We start from the raw sequence: 14937 nt of genomic DNA on the forward strand, positions 1-14937 counted from the left end.
CACGTTATCGTTGTCTTTTTTTACTTTGTTGCAGAGTGTCGTCTTCTGCTTTTCAAAACAAATGTTCCCCCTAGAACGGGCTGTTGAAGATTTTGGCCTGTACTTTATTCTTGAATCCTGATGTTCTTAGCCATGCATGGTTCCTTAATGTTGTACCTGTCACCCAATGTTTTGCAGCTGGTTCTGCAGCATCTAGTGCTGACTTTAGGCATATGTTTGCAATACCTTTTCCCTCTTCAGCTACTGCTTTTGCTCTTTTCTGATGTTGCTCAGGCAGGTGTTTCATTAGCTCTGCCACCTCTTCCCAGTTCTGATGGGCAGATCTATTTAGCACAGCGTATGAGTTTGCTATTCGCCAGTGTGTGGCAACTCCTCTTGTAATTTCTAGTGGGCGAACAGAAGTAGTTGGGATATTTGCTCTCTTCCGGCCTGTGGCTACAAGGATTGAGTCTGCCGCTACACTGCCCTGGATGTATGCTAGGACTTTGGAGGAGTGCTTACACTTTTTCTCCACCTTAGGAGTCACTGCCCTGTTGGCTGCTGGCTCCTTAAAAGCTTCTCTAACTTCATCCATGATGCTTGGGAGCATTGGGAAAAAACGGAGATGGAGATGTACTAGTGTCTCCAGTAAGAACAGGTCTGTGCCTTCTCTTCATCCAGCAGCACCCAGCATCTCTCAGCTGCTTTTTTGACCAGTTGGTTATGCATGCTGACATCATCTGTGGGTGATCGCCTCGAGGAGCAGGTATCAATGGCTTCCTCGGGGGAGGTCTGCCCTGAGATCCTGCCATTGGTCTTCGACACCCTCTGATTACTCAACGTCTTTATATAAACTATGTCCTTCTGTGTCCTCTTCTTCATAAAAGAGCTCTTGTTTCTCTTCTTCCTGAGGCTCAGGTGTGAGGGGTGGTTCTAGTTCTCCCATTCCCTTCCCTTATAGGTTTCAATGGAATCCTGACAGCCTGAAATGAAGCATCAAATTACTTTTTTTTCTGTAATATGGCTGCCATTTCAGCTTTGAGCGTTCTTTTCTTGCACTCTACCTCAAGTACATGTTTCTCGGCGTTGAGGGTAGGTGGTGCTCTTTTTTTTCATGGAAGATGCACCTGTTATTGTCTTCTTTTTTTTTCTCTGATTTGTTCTTCTTTCGACGTCAACGTTTGTTCTGCACCTTTCCCACCTGCGGTATCCTTTGGAGGGTTCCGAGGGGATCTTTGTGCTTTGTCTTGCCTTCGGTCGGCGAGATATTCAGAGCCGAAGCTGGCTTTTGTTTCCGGGAGTCTGTTTTGACTTGACCACCATTATGTTTCTCTGTTACCTGTCCATATTTTTTTTCGGTCCTCTTTGTTCTTTTTAGATGACGATTATGTTTTTTTCGATGTCAGAGACTTCTCCTTACGCTTCTTCAGCAGTGTTATCTTTCTCCTCACTGGACAACCCCAAGTCTCTGAGTGAGGTAGTGTCCTTTTGGCTCTGCATAGCGTAGTGTGCACACCTTTGTTTGAATTCAGTGTCCTCACCTTAAACTCCGCACAGGCCTTGCCGGATTACGAGTCCCAAGGTAAGCATAGATGCGCAAACTTGTAGCAGCACTTTGGGCAGAAATGGAACGGAGTGTTCTCCATTTCACAATAAGCAGGGGTCCCCCTACTCACCGTCTCTCTTGATGACAAAAAACTCTATCTACTTTGGTTTTTGCTTGAAGTTCGCAGATATCACTTCCTTCAGTTTTCCAGAGTTTCACTTCACCTCCCTTCCCTTGGATGGAAAAACGTCATTGTTTCTTCTTAATTCTCCAGTATCTTGGAGATCTTCTCAATGCTTCCAGACCCAAAGTTGGAAAAAAGAATCAAAAGATGGCGACCAAGAATGGAGCTTCCGGGAGACCATTTGACTTCAGATGAGGTTGGAACATGCAACAAATGGTGGGGAGCGTCGACGGCCAACAAAAGAAAGAACAAGCATTAGAAATGCAATCGGGCTCGGATTTATTTGAGTTTGAGCTAATGGCATTATAAATGCCAATGTATTGTTGCTATGTGTTGTGGAGTGTGTTCATGTGGTGTGTACTGCCAGTGATCTCCTTGTGAGTGTGAGAATATTGCACCGTTAATGCCTGTGATGTCCTTCTTGTGAGTGTGAGAAGCTTGCACCTCTGCTGGCATGTCTCCTTGTGAGTGTAAGAACTTTGCACTGGTGCTGCCTGTGATGTCCTTCTTGTGAGTGTAAGAAGCTTGCACTGCTGCTGCCTGTGATGTCGTTCTTGTGAGTGTGAGAAGCTTGCACCGCTGCTGCCTGTGATGTCGTTCTTGTGAGTGGGAGAAGATTGCACCTCAGCTGCCTGTGGTCTCCTTGTGAGTGTAAGAAGCTTGCACAGCTGCTGCCTGTGATGTCCTACTCACTACTCTACTCTGCACTCACTACTCTACTCACTACTCTACTCACTACTCTACTCTGCACTCACTACTCACTACTCTACTCTGCACTCACTACTCACTACTCTACTCTGCACTCACTACTCACTACTCTACTCACTACTCTGCACTCACTAGTCTGCACTCACTAGTCTGCACTCACTAGTCTGCACTCACTACTCTACTCACTACTCTGCACTTACTACTCACTACTCTACTCACTACTCTGCACTTACTACTAACTACTCTACTCACTACTCTACTCACTACTCACTACTCACTACTCACTACTCACTACTCTACTCACTACTCTACTCACTACTCACTACTCTGCACTCACTACTCTGCACTCACTACTCACTACTCTGCACTCACTACTCACTACTCTACTCACTACTCACTACTCTACTCACTACTCACTACTCTACTCACTACTCACTACTCTACTCACTACTCACTACTCTGCACTCACTACTCACTACTCTGCACTCACTACTCTACTCACTACTCTACTCACTACTCTACTCACTACTCTACTCACTACTCACTACTCTACTCACTACTCTAGTCACTACTCACTACTCTGCACTCACTACTCACCACTCTACTCACTACTCTACTCACTACTCTACTCACTACTCTACTCACTACTCACTACTCACTACTCTGCACTCACTACTCCCTACTCTACTCACTACTCTACTCACTACTCTACTCACTACTCTACTCACTACTCTGCACTCACTACTCACTACTCTCCACTCACTACTCTACTCACTACTTTCTACTCACTACTCACCTCACTACTCACTTCTGCACTCACTACTTTACTCACTACTCTACTCACCTCACTACTTTACTCACTACTCTACTCACTACTGACTACTCTACTCACTACTCTGCACTCACTACTCACTACTCTACTCACTACTCTACTCACTTCTCTACTCACTTCTCTACTCACTACTCTGCACTCACTACTCTACTCACTACTCTGCACTCACTACTCTACTCACTACTCTGCACTCACTACTCTGCACTCACTACTCTGCACTCACTACTCTGCACTCACTACTCTGCACTCACTACTCTGCACTCACTACTCTGCACTCACTACTCTGCACTCACTACTCTGCACTCACTACTCTGCACTCACTACTCTGCACTCACTACTCTGCACTCACTACTCTGCACTCACTACTCTGCACTCACTACTCTGCACTCACTACTCTACTCACTACTCTACTCACTACTCTGCACTCACTACTCTACTCACTACTCTACTCACTACTCTACTCACTACTCTACTCTACTCACTACTCTACTCACTACTCAGCACTCACTACTCACTACTCTACTCACTACTCTGCACTCACTACTCACTACTCTGCACTCACTACTCAGTACTCTGCACTCACTACTCAGTACTCACTACTCAGTACTTTTACCGACACGGGAAAATGGGAAGCGACAAACAATATCTTTTATTGTCGAAATGAATATTTCTTCCCAAAATGAAGGCCTCCAAGTGCCGAATGTGGCGTAAAGGCGCCGGCTGATGTGTGGGGAGCGTTAAACCAGCGGTGTTTTCAGTGGTTCAGCTGTGGAGATAATTTTAAGTGTATCCTCAACCCACTTTCGTGTTCTCGGACAAACCGTGGTAATTTGTGACTTATTCACGTTGAACATGGATGAAAATTGTTTTGGGACACGCATTTGCCCGAGGGCTTGGCCCGACTCTGCAATGCGTCCTCGAAGTGTAAATATTTATTTTATTTTATGCGATTTTCTAAAGCGCGAACATTACCCGAAGGTGTCAGAGCGTCCACATCCAGTTTCATTCTACTGCTTAATGACGCTGGGTGTCATCAAATGCTGGAAGCTGCGTTCCTAGTGAATTCACATTTGTTTAAACGAGTCAAAAAGTCGGAGTAAAGTGCAGAGCGCTGCACAATACAGCCTAATGGTGCGAATACATAAAACTCATCGTAAATGCTATAATGGCCCTGCAGGGGCCATCCACCCCTCAAAATCTCGCTGGCATCACTGCCCACCGCTACATTTCTGTTATTTGAGGGACTATTTCCACTTCCTTCTTTCGAGATATTTAGTAAATAAACACAGATGCTAAATAAATGCATGCTTTGCCGCGTGCATAGGGTGTACGTAGTTCGTGGCAGTCTGGAAATGCCCCCTTGGCCCCTGTAATGTTCCGTGGTCTGGTGACCTCCGAGGGTCGTTCGTCTTTCCGCGTTCACGTCAAATAAAGCTCCCGGCTTCAAAAACTAGGGAGACGCTGCTGACCGCCGGGGGATCGATGGGAAACAAAGGGCAGATTAATAGAAAACCGCGGCCTCTTTCGCAGTCATAAAATCATAAACAAATCATTAAAAAAAGCGACGACGCACCCGCGCCGCTGATGGATGGGCGCCGTCTCTTTACGCTTGCTTTGCACTTTGTTCGGACGCATTAGTGTTGCGGAATCTGTGTACACTGTGTATAAATTACACCGCGGGATAAAGTAATTTACCGGCCCTATAAATACGCCCTTGTTTAGCTACTCTGTTAAAGGGCCCGGGGTGCCAGGGGGAAAAAAAAGCACGCACTTGAAAAAATAAAAACAAGTATAGTGCCTCGTTGTTAGTTTACGGTTTTGTCATGAGTTATAGCATTTTTTTGTTTTCTTTCATTGTCTCTCTGTTGTTGCCTTTATGGTGTCTTGTTTGTACTTTTGTAATTTTTGTTACTGGTTCTTAAAGCTCGGCTTACGGCACTATAATTGAACATTATAAATAAAAATAAACTCAATTCTTAACAATTTGTTGCCTGAGAGTCAAACTACCATTTCCCAGTCAGAAACCTCTGAGGTATTTAAGTGACTTTTAGAAAAATGTCTGATGCTCTGAAGAACCGACGCCAGCAGGGTGAACGTGTATCCCCCCTCACCCCCTCCCCCTTCCACACGTGACGGGTGCAACAATAACACTCATGGTTCGTCAGCAATTTAAATTTCTCATCTCAGTGTTACGCATTTCGTCTACTTTCAATGGAGGAAAGGCTGACACACCGCACTGCTGTGATCACGGAACCAGCAGGTATCTGCAGTGATGACTCAACCCTCTGAGCTGTCTTGCCAGCTAAAAGGTTAATTTTCTCACTCATTCCTGCCACAGAGAAGACCCCCTGTGGAGTTTTTGACATTTTAAATGTAAAAGATGTTGACTGAAAGAGTAGGCAAATAAGTGGCCTGCCTACTGTGCCTGGCCGAAGGTGGACCGCTTCTGGGCGCTACTCCGTAGATTAATGCTCTAAAAAGGTGACACAACTTCGGCACTGAAATCGTAAGAGCGAGGCTCACCACACCTAGTCAGTGTGCATCAGACTCGGTTCGATAAAGAACAGCGTTGTGCTGCGTCATGTTATGGTGATAAAGGACTATATTATGTATAAAAAAAAAACACCATTGCTCTGAGGACCTGGACACGTTGGAATTGTAGACAAGCAGAAAAAAGGCACAGAAGAGGATGGCCCACCAAAAAACGGCCTATCGGATGTTTGTTTACACGCCATGATCATTCAACTCAGCCTCTCAGCTGAGTCTACCCACAGTATTAATCGGAAACATCCTTCCTGTGATTACCATGCTGTCTCTTGGCAGTCGGTTGGCAGTGATATCCCAGCGCCAAGAAGCCTTCTTGGTGCTATACGTCGCTTTTAACAAGCTGCTCTAATCGCACTGCTCTCCACTGGGTCTGAGGCTGCGAGCGGTCACTCGCGCCCACGAGACAAGGTGTCAAATGTTGACGTGTTCGATTCGGTGGTGTATGTGACCCTACACGCCCCTTCACGCCCACCAAGGCGCTTCCTGCCCGGAGACTCAACTAATACTGCCCTAGTCACAGAGACGGGATCCTCAGCCGCCTGTCGTGACGTGGGAACGGGGGTCAGACGGCATGCTGTCAGAAGAGAATGAGCAAACATTGTGTGATTGAATGTTTTCTATATTCACAAACAAGGCGAGAGGGGAGTCTAAAAATATAAACAAAAAGAGTAAACACCTCAAGAAAAAGTGTAAGGAAATCGGGAGGGAAAAGGAAAAGATAAAACAAAACAAAATCTTCCTTTGTATGATGAACCACGTCTGAAGCCAATCAGCCCAGGCTGTAAATATTCAACATTCCTGCGCGTCAGCCAGACCGGGAGACTTAAATGTTAAACGCGCGCATGATACATGCAATGCAATGGTGAACGCGCTCGCACCATCTGGATTGCATTACACGGGCACTCTGACAGCTCCTAATTAAGATTAATCACTCTGCCGTGCTCGTTCTCGCACAGAATATGCCATACAACTGCAATAAATGACGGACGAAATGTAAATATACCCTATCACGTCAAGCCTACTAAATAGACAGCACAGCGAAGACGAATCACTAGGCAGATGCCAGAAAAAACGCCGACGCGCACTAAAGAATCTAAAGAATGTGCCAGCCAGACCCCTTTCAGAACTTTTTTTTTTTCTAAATGCATAGGACCTCGGAAGCTCCGCCCCCCACTTCGTGGAGGCGTAGGCCCGAGCCCTAAAAAGGAAGCAGAAAAAAGATTACACCATATAAGACATTCTGGGCTCAACCACCAGATGGTGAAATAATGTACAGGATGTGAATCCAGAAAAGATTCAAACGGCAAAAAGGCTGCTCCTTCTTGGTCATTATTATGGAACTCTGTACTGGTCAAACTGGCAAATATTGATTATAAGAGATGACCAATCATCTCTTGTGCATGATTCAATTGCTGGTGAGTTCCTCTGATCAAATATTACCTGACCACTGAATGATCAGCTCAGTCAAGAGGCATGGATCCAGAGCCTCTCGGCTGGCTCTAATGGACCAGGTACTGACGTTTATTGATCACTACATTCTTTTCTAGATGCAGATAAGGGAAGAAGAGCAGGGGTTGTAAATGTTCTGTCAGAGGCAGTGTAATAAGCTTCACAGTACGTTTACACACATCTTGGGCTCACTGGAGCAAAAACGAAAAAAGCACAGGGAAGAACAGGGCAGGGGAACATACTGTCCAGATCCATGCAGCGGACTTTCTGTCTCAACAAAAAAATTAAGATTGCATACGGAGATTTTGTCCATATATCCAACAGCCTATCAGGATAAAATTTCATTTTAAACAGAGATTATTTTATTCTACAAAAGTTGGACACGAATACATTTGTGATAACCGCTGAAAACTAAAAAGATGGAAGTGTTATTATATGTCTGGGAAGATTCATTTGACTTGACACTTCTTTTGATGCTTTTAGACGCCTAAGCAGAATGTGTGTATTTTCGATGGTTTGTCATCAGGATCCTTCCTTAAGTTATTAAATTAAAAACAATGAAACGCTGAGTCCACAGCTTTTTAGTAGATTACTGAACACACCTAGCAAATTACACTGATATAATCACAAGTCAGGCAATTAAGGTACTAGAGATATTCTAATTTTGTATATTGTGACGCATATATGTGAGCATGTGTCTTTAGTACTAGGAAGAGGCTTGCCATTATTCGTATGTGAGTGTTGCCTTTGCCTTAGGACACTAATTTGCATATTTTAAATAAATACCTTCTTTATTCTGCAGCCTGTAAAATGTATATTTTCAAGGAATATGTTCATTGTTTCATGCCACATAAAATGTATCCATGCCATTATTGCCGAAAAAAGTGGATGTTATAAACGATCTCCAGAATTGGAGGCCAGGAGTCCCACCAACTGTAACTGTGAAAAATTCTAAAGAACCAGGAGAAATGTATGCCTGCCTAGGCATTCACCAGGACTAGTCTATGCCTGCCTAGGCACTCACCAGGAGAAATGCATGCCTGCCTAGGCACTCACCAGGAGAAATGCATGCCTGCCTAGGCATTCACCAGGAGAAATGTTTGCCTGTATAGACATTCACCTAAAGGACAAGGCCATTTAAAGGGAGCGACTAACCACCTAACTGTACAGGGGTGAAAATGTTTTCAAAGGAGAATATGGAAGCCGGTTATCACCAGCTACAACTACACCCGCAGTCCAGCTATACTACTATCTTCCTCATCAGTGGGGCTGAGAAGGTCTAAGTGACCAAGTGTAGCTGTTTCCTAGTTAACAGCTGAGATTTTCCAGAACACTGCTAGAAAAGGGCTGGCAGGGCATTGAGGTGTACTCATAGTGTCTTGAGTGATGTTCTCCTTTCATACACTGAAATTTAGTTCCAGTACATCTTCAAACAATAGCATTCCTACAAAGATTCAGAAATACTTCCAAGGATCATTTTATGGATAAAGATGACCCGCCCAGAACTAAGCCTCACACACATGCACACACTCCTCAATATGAGCATGTCCTGGACATCATAGAAGGCCCTATTTCTGTGCACTATTTCTGTGTACTGCCCCCCACTCCTCCTGCCACAAGCCTGGATTAGGTAATCCTCCTACAGATCAGGTACTAGCTACTCATTTTTAACCAATACACAACATGTTTTCATACAGGATCTTTCCATGATCAATGTGTATATTTTTAAATATGCTCTGCTGAACGTAAACTCACACTACAAGATTCCATGTCGTTATCCTGCACATTTAAAAATATAGTCACTAAAAATATTTCCCATTTCAACAAGGGCAAACATTAATATTGTCACAGAACAAAGTGTCATGAAGCATAGTGGGAGCACACAATGGTATATCTGTCCTTAAAGAGGTCTTTAAAAGGTAGTTAAACTCAGTAACACAACTGTAACTAACTAGTTGGGCCAGTTGGTGCTAGAGATGAGCCACGTCTAAAAATACAAGCAAAGGTGTTTTGCAAATTCTATATTTGATAATATAAATTTTTGAAACCGTATTAAATACTATAAACATATGTAGGGGACTGGCTACGTTTCTCATTGATTGTTGGAAACTGTAAAGTGTAAAAAGTCACCTGTTCGGTGGGTTTAAGATAAGATTAAGCCTTAAAGCAAATTCCATGTGAATTCAGCATTGTCTTCGCCAATTAATATTAATATTTTCGCACCTTATATCAAAAGCATTTGAGCCAACTTTCCATATTTGTCTTTAGAAAAATGAACACTAGATATATTTAAAATGTAAATGTCCTTACCTCCCAAAAGCAGTGCTTGATATTTTTCTATTTGGGCTAAACGAGATACAATAGAGAAAATATAAGTTATACATGATATTGATTCTGGTCACCAAAAATACAATCACAATTCGATTGCCAAAGCACCACACCTACCACAAAGAATTGTTTACACCATCAACAGTCTTTACTTTTATGATTAAATCATGACTTCAATAAGTGAAATTGGCACTTACGAGTAAATTGCTGTGGTTCTTCCTGTAACATAGACATCTCTCTGTATCTAATACAGTTTCCTCCTCTTCATAGGAGTTCAAAGATCCTCACCATAGTTCTGTACACTGTGTGCTGTTCGATGCACACTTCTACTGTATAGTGGTAAATAATAACAATGTCTGCACATGAACAGAGACATCATTACATACATGATTCCACAGGTAGTGCAATAGTTTGGAAGGGGAAACACATCTGAGTTCCCATGCCATGAGCATGACGAATATTACAGGACTCGGATGGCCATGATCAGTGCACAAGCCTAGCACATGAAAGAGGAGGTGGCCTACTTTCATGTCATGTCATTCTCAATCTTAAATGCTTAAGGCTCCTTACAACATGAGTGTTCCTTGTGGAGGGGCGTAGGCACATATGGGAGAAGAAGTTGGCTTTAATAAGCTGTTTTTGCAAGTGTGACATCACAGGACAACCTAAACAGGCTTTGCACCCATGGACAGGTAACTTGAAGCAAGCTACACGTTTCCGACACTTGGCATGAGCACTAAAGGCTAAGTGCAGACAGATGATCCAAACTGTGTTTGCTTTACTCTCGGAAATGTACACATAGACTAATATTCAACAGGGGTTTTAAATGTTAGCATCTCAAGCAAGCTAAACATTTAATGCAGTAATAGAGGGCGGTATTTTTAAAGACAACTCCAAGTATTATGGTCTACGTTGTGCGTTGCCTTACTATGAATTCAGTATATAGTATTGCACATATACTGTAATTGATGTAGCCAAAAATATTGGCAAAACTTCATGCTCACTGGTACCTTAATTTCTATAAATAACGTATTTCACTTTCCAGACAGTGAAATCATGCTCAGTTTTATCATCTGAAAGCATATTTTGCCAAGTATTTAGGAGAAATGTCACCCGTTTTTGGAGGCAGCGTTTATAGGACTAGGAAAGCTTCGGTCCTCCTTCCTGCTATAATATCTAACGCTCCTGGTCACACCTTTGTGGCCTCACGAGGGGCCCACTGCCACAGTTTACAGACCACAGCAAGCTCCACTGAGGCATGGGCCGCAAAAGGATTTCTGATCCAGGGGCTGGCTGGTGAGGCCCGCATGCGCAATGTGTGCAAATTCCACCTGTGTGCATAGTAGGAAAACAATACCCTAATTTACTCCATACTAGCATAGAACTTTAGAAACAAACTCCTTCAACCTATTAATGTGAAAGCAGTTACCTGCAAGGAAAGACTAGAGGGGTGTGCGTGCATTTTGTGACGTTCTGTGTATTCGGTGTCAAGGGATGTGTGCTCCCCTTAATTATCAATGACTTCTGAACCCCGTAACCAGTGTTGCTATTTACACACCATCCTTCAAAACGAAAGTAATCCTGGGGGGGTCCTGCTGCCTCCAAACGATTAGTAAACATCTGAAAATGCCCAGATCCCACCCTAAAATCAACCAAGAGCACAAATGTGACGGTCCTTCACACTCTAGCGTCTAGACTCAATAGAGCTGGGCTCCCAAAATAAATGCTTCCCCTTAAAAGTAAATGCAGACACAATTAGTATGACAATCACCCTAAACCACAAAGCAATATTGAATAATGAAAGGCTGCAGTGCCCACTCGCAACAAAAAGCAAAGAAATAAGTGCAAGCGCACTTATCGCGACAACCACTATAAATCCCTAATCAACGCAAAAACCAAACTCCCCCATAAAAACAAAACAAATGTATGTCAATCCCACTGTTGCTTCCTACTCAAGATAAAACAAGCACTGGCAAATCCAAATAGGGCTTACTTTAATGTGCTTAGCTAAAGCATGTAGTGTTAGCACATTAGTGTGAGACACACAGGAGAGAGTAAGCAGGACTGGCAGAGAGGGCTGTAGTTGTAAAGTAGTCTCTCATGCAGTTCAATACAAGCACTCAAAAAAAATATAAGGATACATCCAAACAGCTAGTAGGTTACGGTGAGAGAGGAATACTCCCCTGTGCTATGCCAAATTGTGAAGACTCCAGCCACTGGCTGTAAGAGGCTAATTGAAGGAAGCCACTGGTTAAAAGGGGCATACCCAAGCCCAGTCTAAGTATATTGTTAGCAGGAGAGCTGCACTGTAAAACACAGACCTTGAAAAACTACAACCAATCTGTAGCTGCCCAGCAACCTCTACAATTTATACAGGTGCAACATCATGGCTGACTTTGCTTTTCATCTAAATATCAGACCAGGATGAATCCAGCATCGGGGGTGAGGCGTCAGTAGGAAAAGGTGGACGGTGAGGTACGCGTCTTGTGTAAGGGTGACTAAAGGGGTCCCTGAGGCCTTTTTCCATGGGGCCCAGATGACCCTCTATTAAGGTATCTATGTGACCTAGAAACAATAGGTCGCCACAAGTGTTAGTATATACAACGTGTATATGCTTACTGAGGATCCGATCCCATCCTAAAACAATGTCAGGGACTCCATGAGGTTCGGTTACTAAGTCCCCTACACCCCAAACCTAATTTTTTCTAACTAAGTTTTTTTTTTTTTTTTAATTTTTTTTATTTGCAGAGTTTTAAATAGCGCTGGCTAGACCTTGAGGTATCAGAGCGCTTTATATGAGGATCAGTGATTTACAAAATTACGTCAGTTACAGGAGCCATCCAGGCGTCGACAAACATATTGCTGTTTGTTAAGTCACAAAAGTTAAATGTCTCTGACATTTTTAAAAATAAAACCAAAAGTAAGAACAATATGTTATTTCAAGGTATATTATTCTCAGGAAAATAAAACAAAATATACGACAAATAATATTTTCCTCTGTTCAAACAACCTCAGAATGTTCAGGTACGATCTCCCTCCATCACTTTATGATCAAGGGCTCAATTATAACAATACAGTTGAAGTCCCCTTGGAAGCCAAAAGAGGGCGACAGAGGCAAGCGCTCCGGCTCAAGAAGGAACAGCGCTGCTGATGCTGATGCTGCCTCATTCAGGAGCAAAGGATAACAGAGTCCCAGGGATGGATTCCTCGTCTCTGTCAAAGGATGTTCTCTCCTTGCTGAAGATGCTGATGGGAGCCTCCAACCCCAGGTCTTGGATCTTCAGGCAGAACGCTCGCTGGCCGAAGAGTCCCCAGGAGCTGGGTCTGTTTTCACTTCAATGTACTCAGAGTGGGTCACCACATTGGTTTTTAATCTATCTTTAGCTATTGTCAAAGTGCCTCCCTGATCTCAGGGTGCAGGCCCACTTTTCAACAAACCGTGTGTCGTAACAAATCACTACCAATTAATAGGTTCCAACGTTAGGTTTATTGTCACAAGTACAACAGGTGCTTCCAGCTTGGCGGCAACAGCTTAATCTCAACATTCTAACCCACACTCCAGGATGGAGCGCGGTTCATACCAAGAGGGCAGGAAGGAAAGGGGGAACGGGAAGGGAGAGAGAGAGAGAAAGATTACAACACACCTCCCTCCCTATGAAAAGATGAAGAGAGGATGTGCAGAATGACTGTGCGCAGAGAAAGCTGGAATGGGGGGAAAGGGAAAAGGGAAACAGGGGGTGGTGGAGAAGTACAGAAACGCACAAGAGGGTCGAAAGAGGGGACCCCATGCAAAGTTCTAAATGAAAGGACAATGAAGACTACACAGAGGATGTAGTACAATATCTAAGAACACTGTTTTGCCCACTGGGGGTGACTGGGGAAGAGCTTGTTAGATTCCCCCTCCCACAATAGTTGTAAGGGTGTAATGAATTTATCTAGACCATATCTTTAAACCCATACTTGTCTAGCGGGGAGCAAAGTGAAGCACTTACAAACTCATGGTGTGCCCGGTACAAAATTATCATGTTACTACAACCAACATTAAACTACAGTAACTGTCTGATGCAACAGGGGTGTGTACCCTCAAGGTGTGAGCAAAGCAATTAAGTGGATGCACAAAGAAGTGCTACGGCATCCTGGCATTGGTGGTATGCTGGATTCATATGTCACCCCTAAACGCAAGGTGATGCTCTGCAAACTCAGGGTGTAATAGGAAAATTGTCATGTTGCATCAACCCCTCCTAAACAACTGTGACTGTCTGGTACACCAGGAGTGTGCACCCTCATGGTGTTGGCAATGCAGTTCAGTGGATGCACGAAGTGGAAATGCGACATCCTGGCATTGGTGGAATACGGAATGTAAGTCACCCCCTTTCCACCTTTGGCTCACCATTGTCTGATCTTGCCTCACCGTCTATATTTCTGTTGGATTCCGCTCTCCTCATGTTGGAATTACTACTCCCTTCCTGAAGATTGAGAACGGCTGTACTATTCTTTTCTCTAGGCAGTAGCTTGGGCCAGGACACCCCCCGAATACTACCTCCTATGAAATAAGCTTCTCCTTCCATGTCCTTGTCCCTGCCTGGACTAAGCCTTCTTCTGCTCCCATTTCCTTGGCCATGACCAATATTACCACCATTATTGCATTTTATTTTCCACCGTCGTTGATCATTTGCATACGCCTCCTCAGCCCTAGATATGTCTTGTTGTTCACTCTTGGACATGCCATACAAGATCATATCTGTGTTTCCAGGACAATTAAACTTCAGCTTCCTCCCATTATAATAGACTGGACACCTCTCCCCTTCCATGACTTTTAACGGGGATCCTTTAAGGTTTCTCGGGATTTTCTTACTCTCCCTCGTCATCAAACTGTGATCCACCCCTTGTAGGTGTTCATCTTTGTTTTCTCTTTTATGCTCAATATAACTTGCACCACTTTTTTTTTTCCAATCAAAATTGTCCACATACTCCTCTGACATCTTGATTCCGAACCCGTCCCACTTGCTTATCTGCTGCATCTCCTTGTACTTGGACTGGTTACTTTCATTCATCTGCCATCCATGTTCTTTAGTAGTGATTTTTATATTCTCCACTCTCCTTTCCACTATTCCATCTGTCTCCATTTTTTGTTTCCTACTGTCCTTCCACCCCAGTTTCTTACGTATTTCTCTTTCCTCCACCTGACTTTGATATGTGTTATTTTCCTTGTTGAGTTCGTCCCTAATAGTTCTTTTCTCCCACTCCTTTTTCCTAGTATCTCTTTCAAGTGCCGTATTACTCTTGGATGGCTGCATGAGAACATTAACCGTTTCACCTCTGTTCTCTTGTTTGCTCAGACTCCGTGCCTGCTCATTACTGAGT

General features: G+C 43.6%; 1 protein-coding gene across 3 annotated transcripts in view; it reads right to left on the reverse strand.

The window, feature by feature from the left end:
* Positions 1 to 14937, reverse strand: part of RAB11FIP4 (RAB11 family interacting protein 4) — a 1218119-nt gene that overhangs the window by 39755 nt on the left and 1163427 nt on the right. For all 3 annotated transcript variants that reach the window (XM_078654398.1, XM_078654399.1, XM_078654400.1), the window contains one exon: positions 9556 to 9591. In XM_078654398.1, the coding sequence (XP_078510524.1) occupies positions 9556 to 9591 (36 nt within the window). The remainder of the gene's footprint in view (positions 1 to 9555; positions 9592 to 14937) is intronic.

Source organism: Lissotriton helveticus, chromosome 7 (assembly GCF_964261635.1).
Source record: "Lissotriton helveticus chromosome 7, aLisHel1.1, whole genome shotgun sequence".
Lineage (NCBI taxonomy): Eukaryota > Metazoa > Chordata > Amphibia > Caudata > Salamandridae > Lissotriton > Lissotriton helveticus.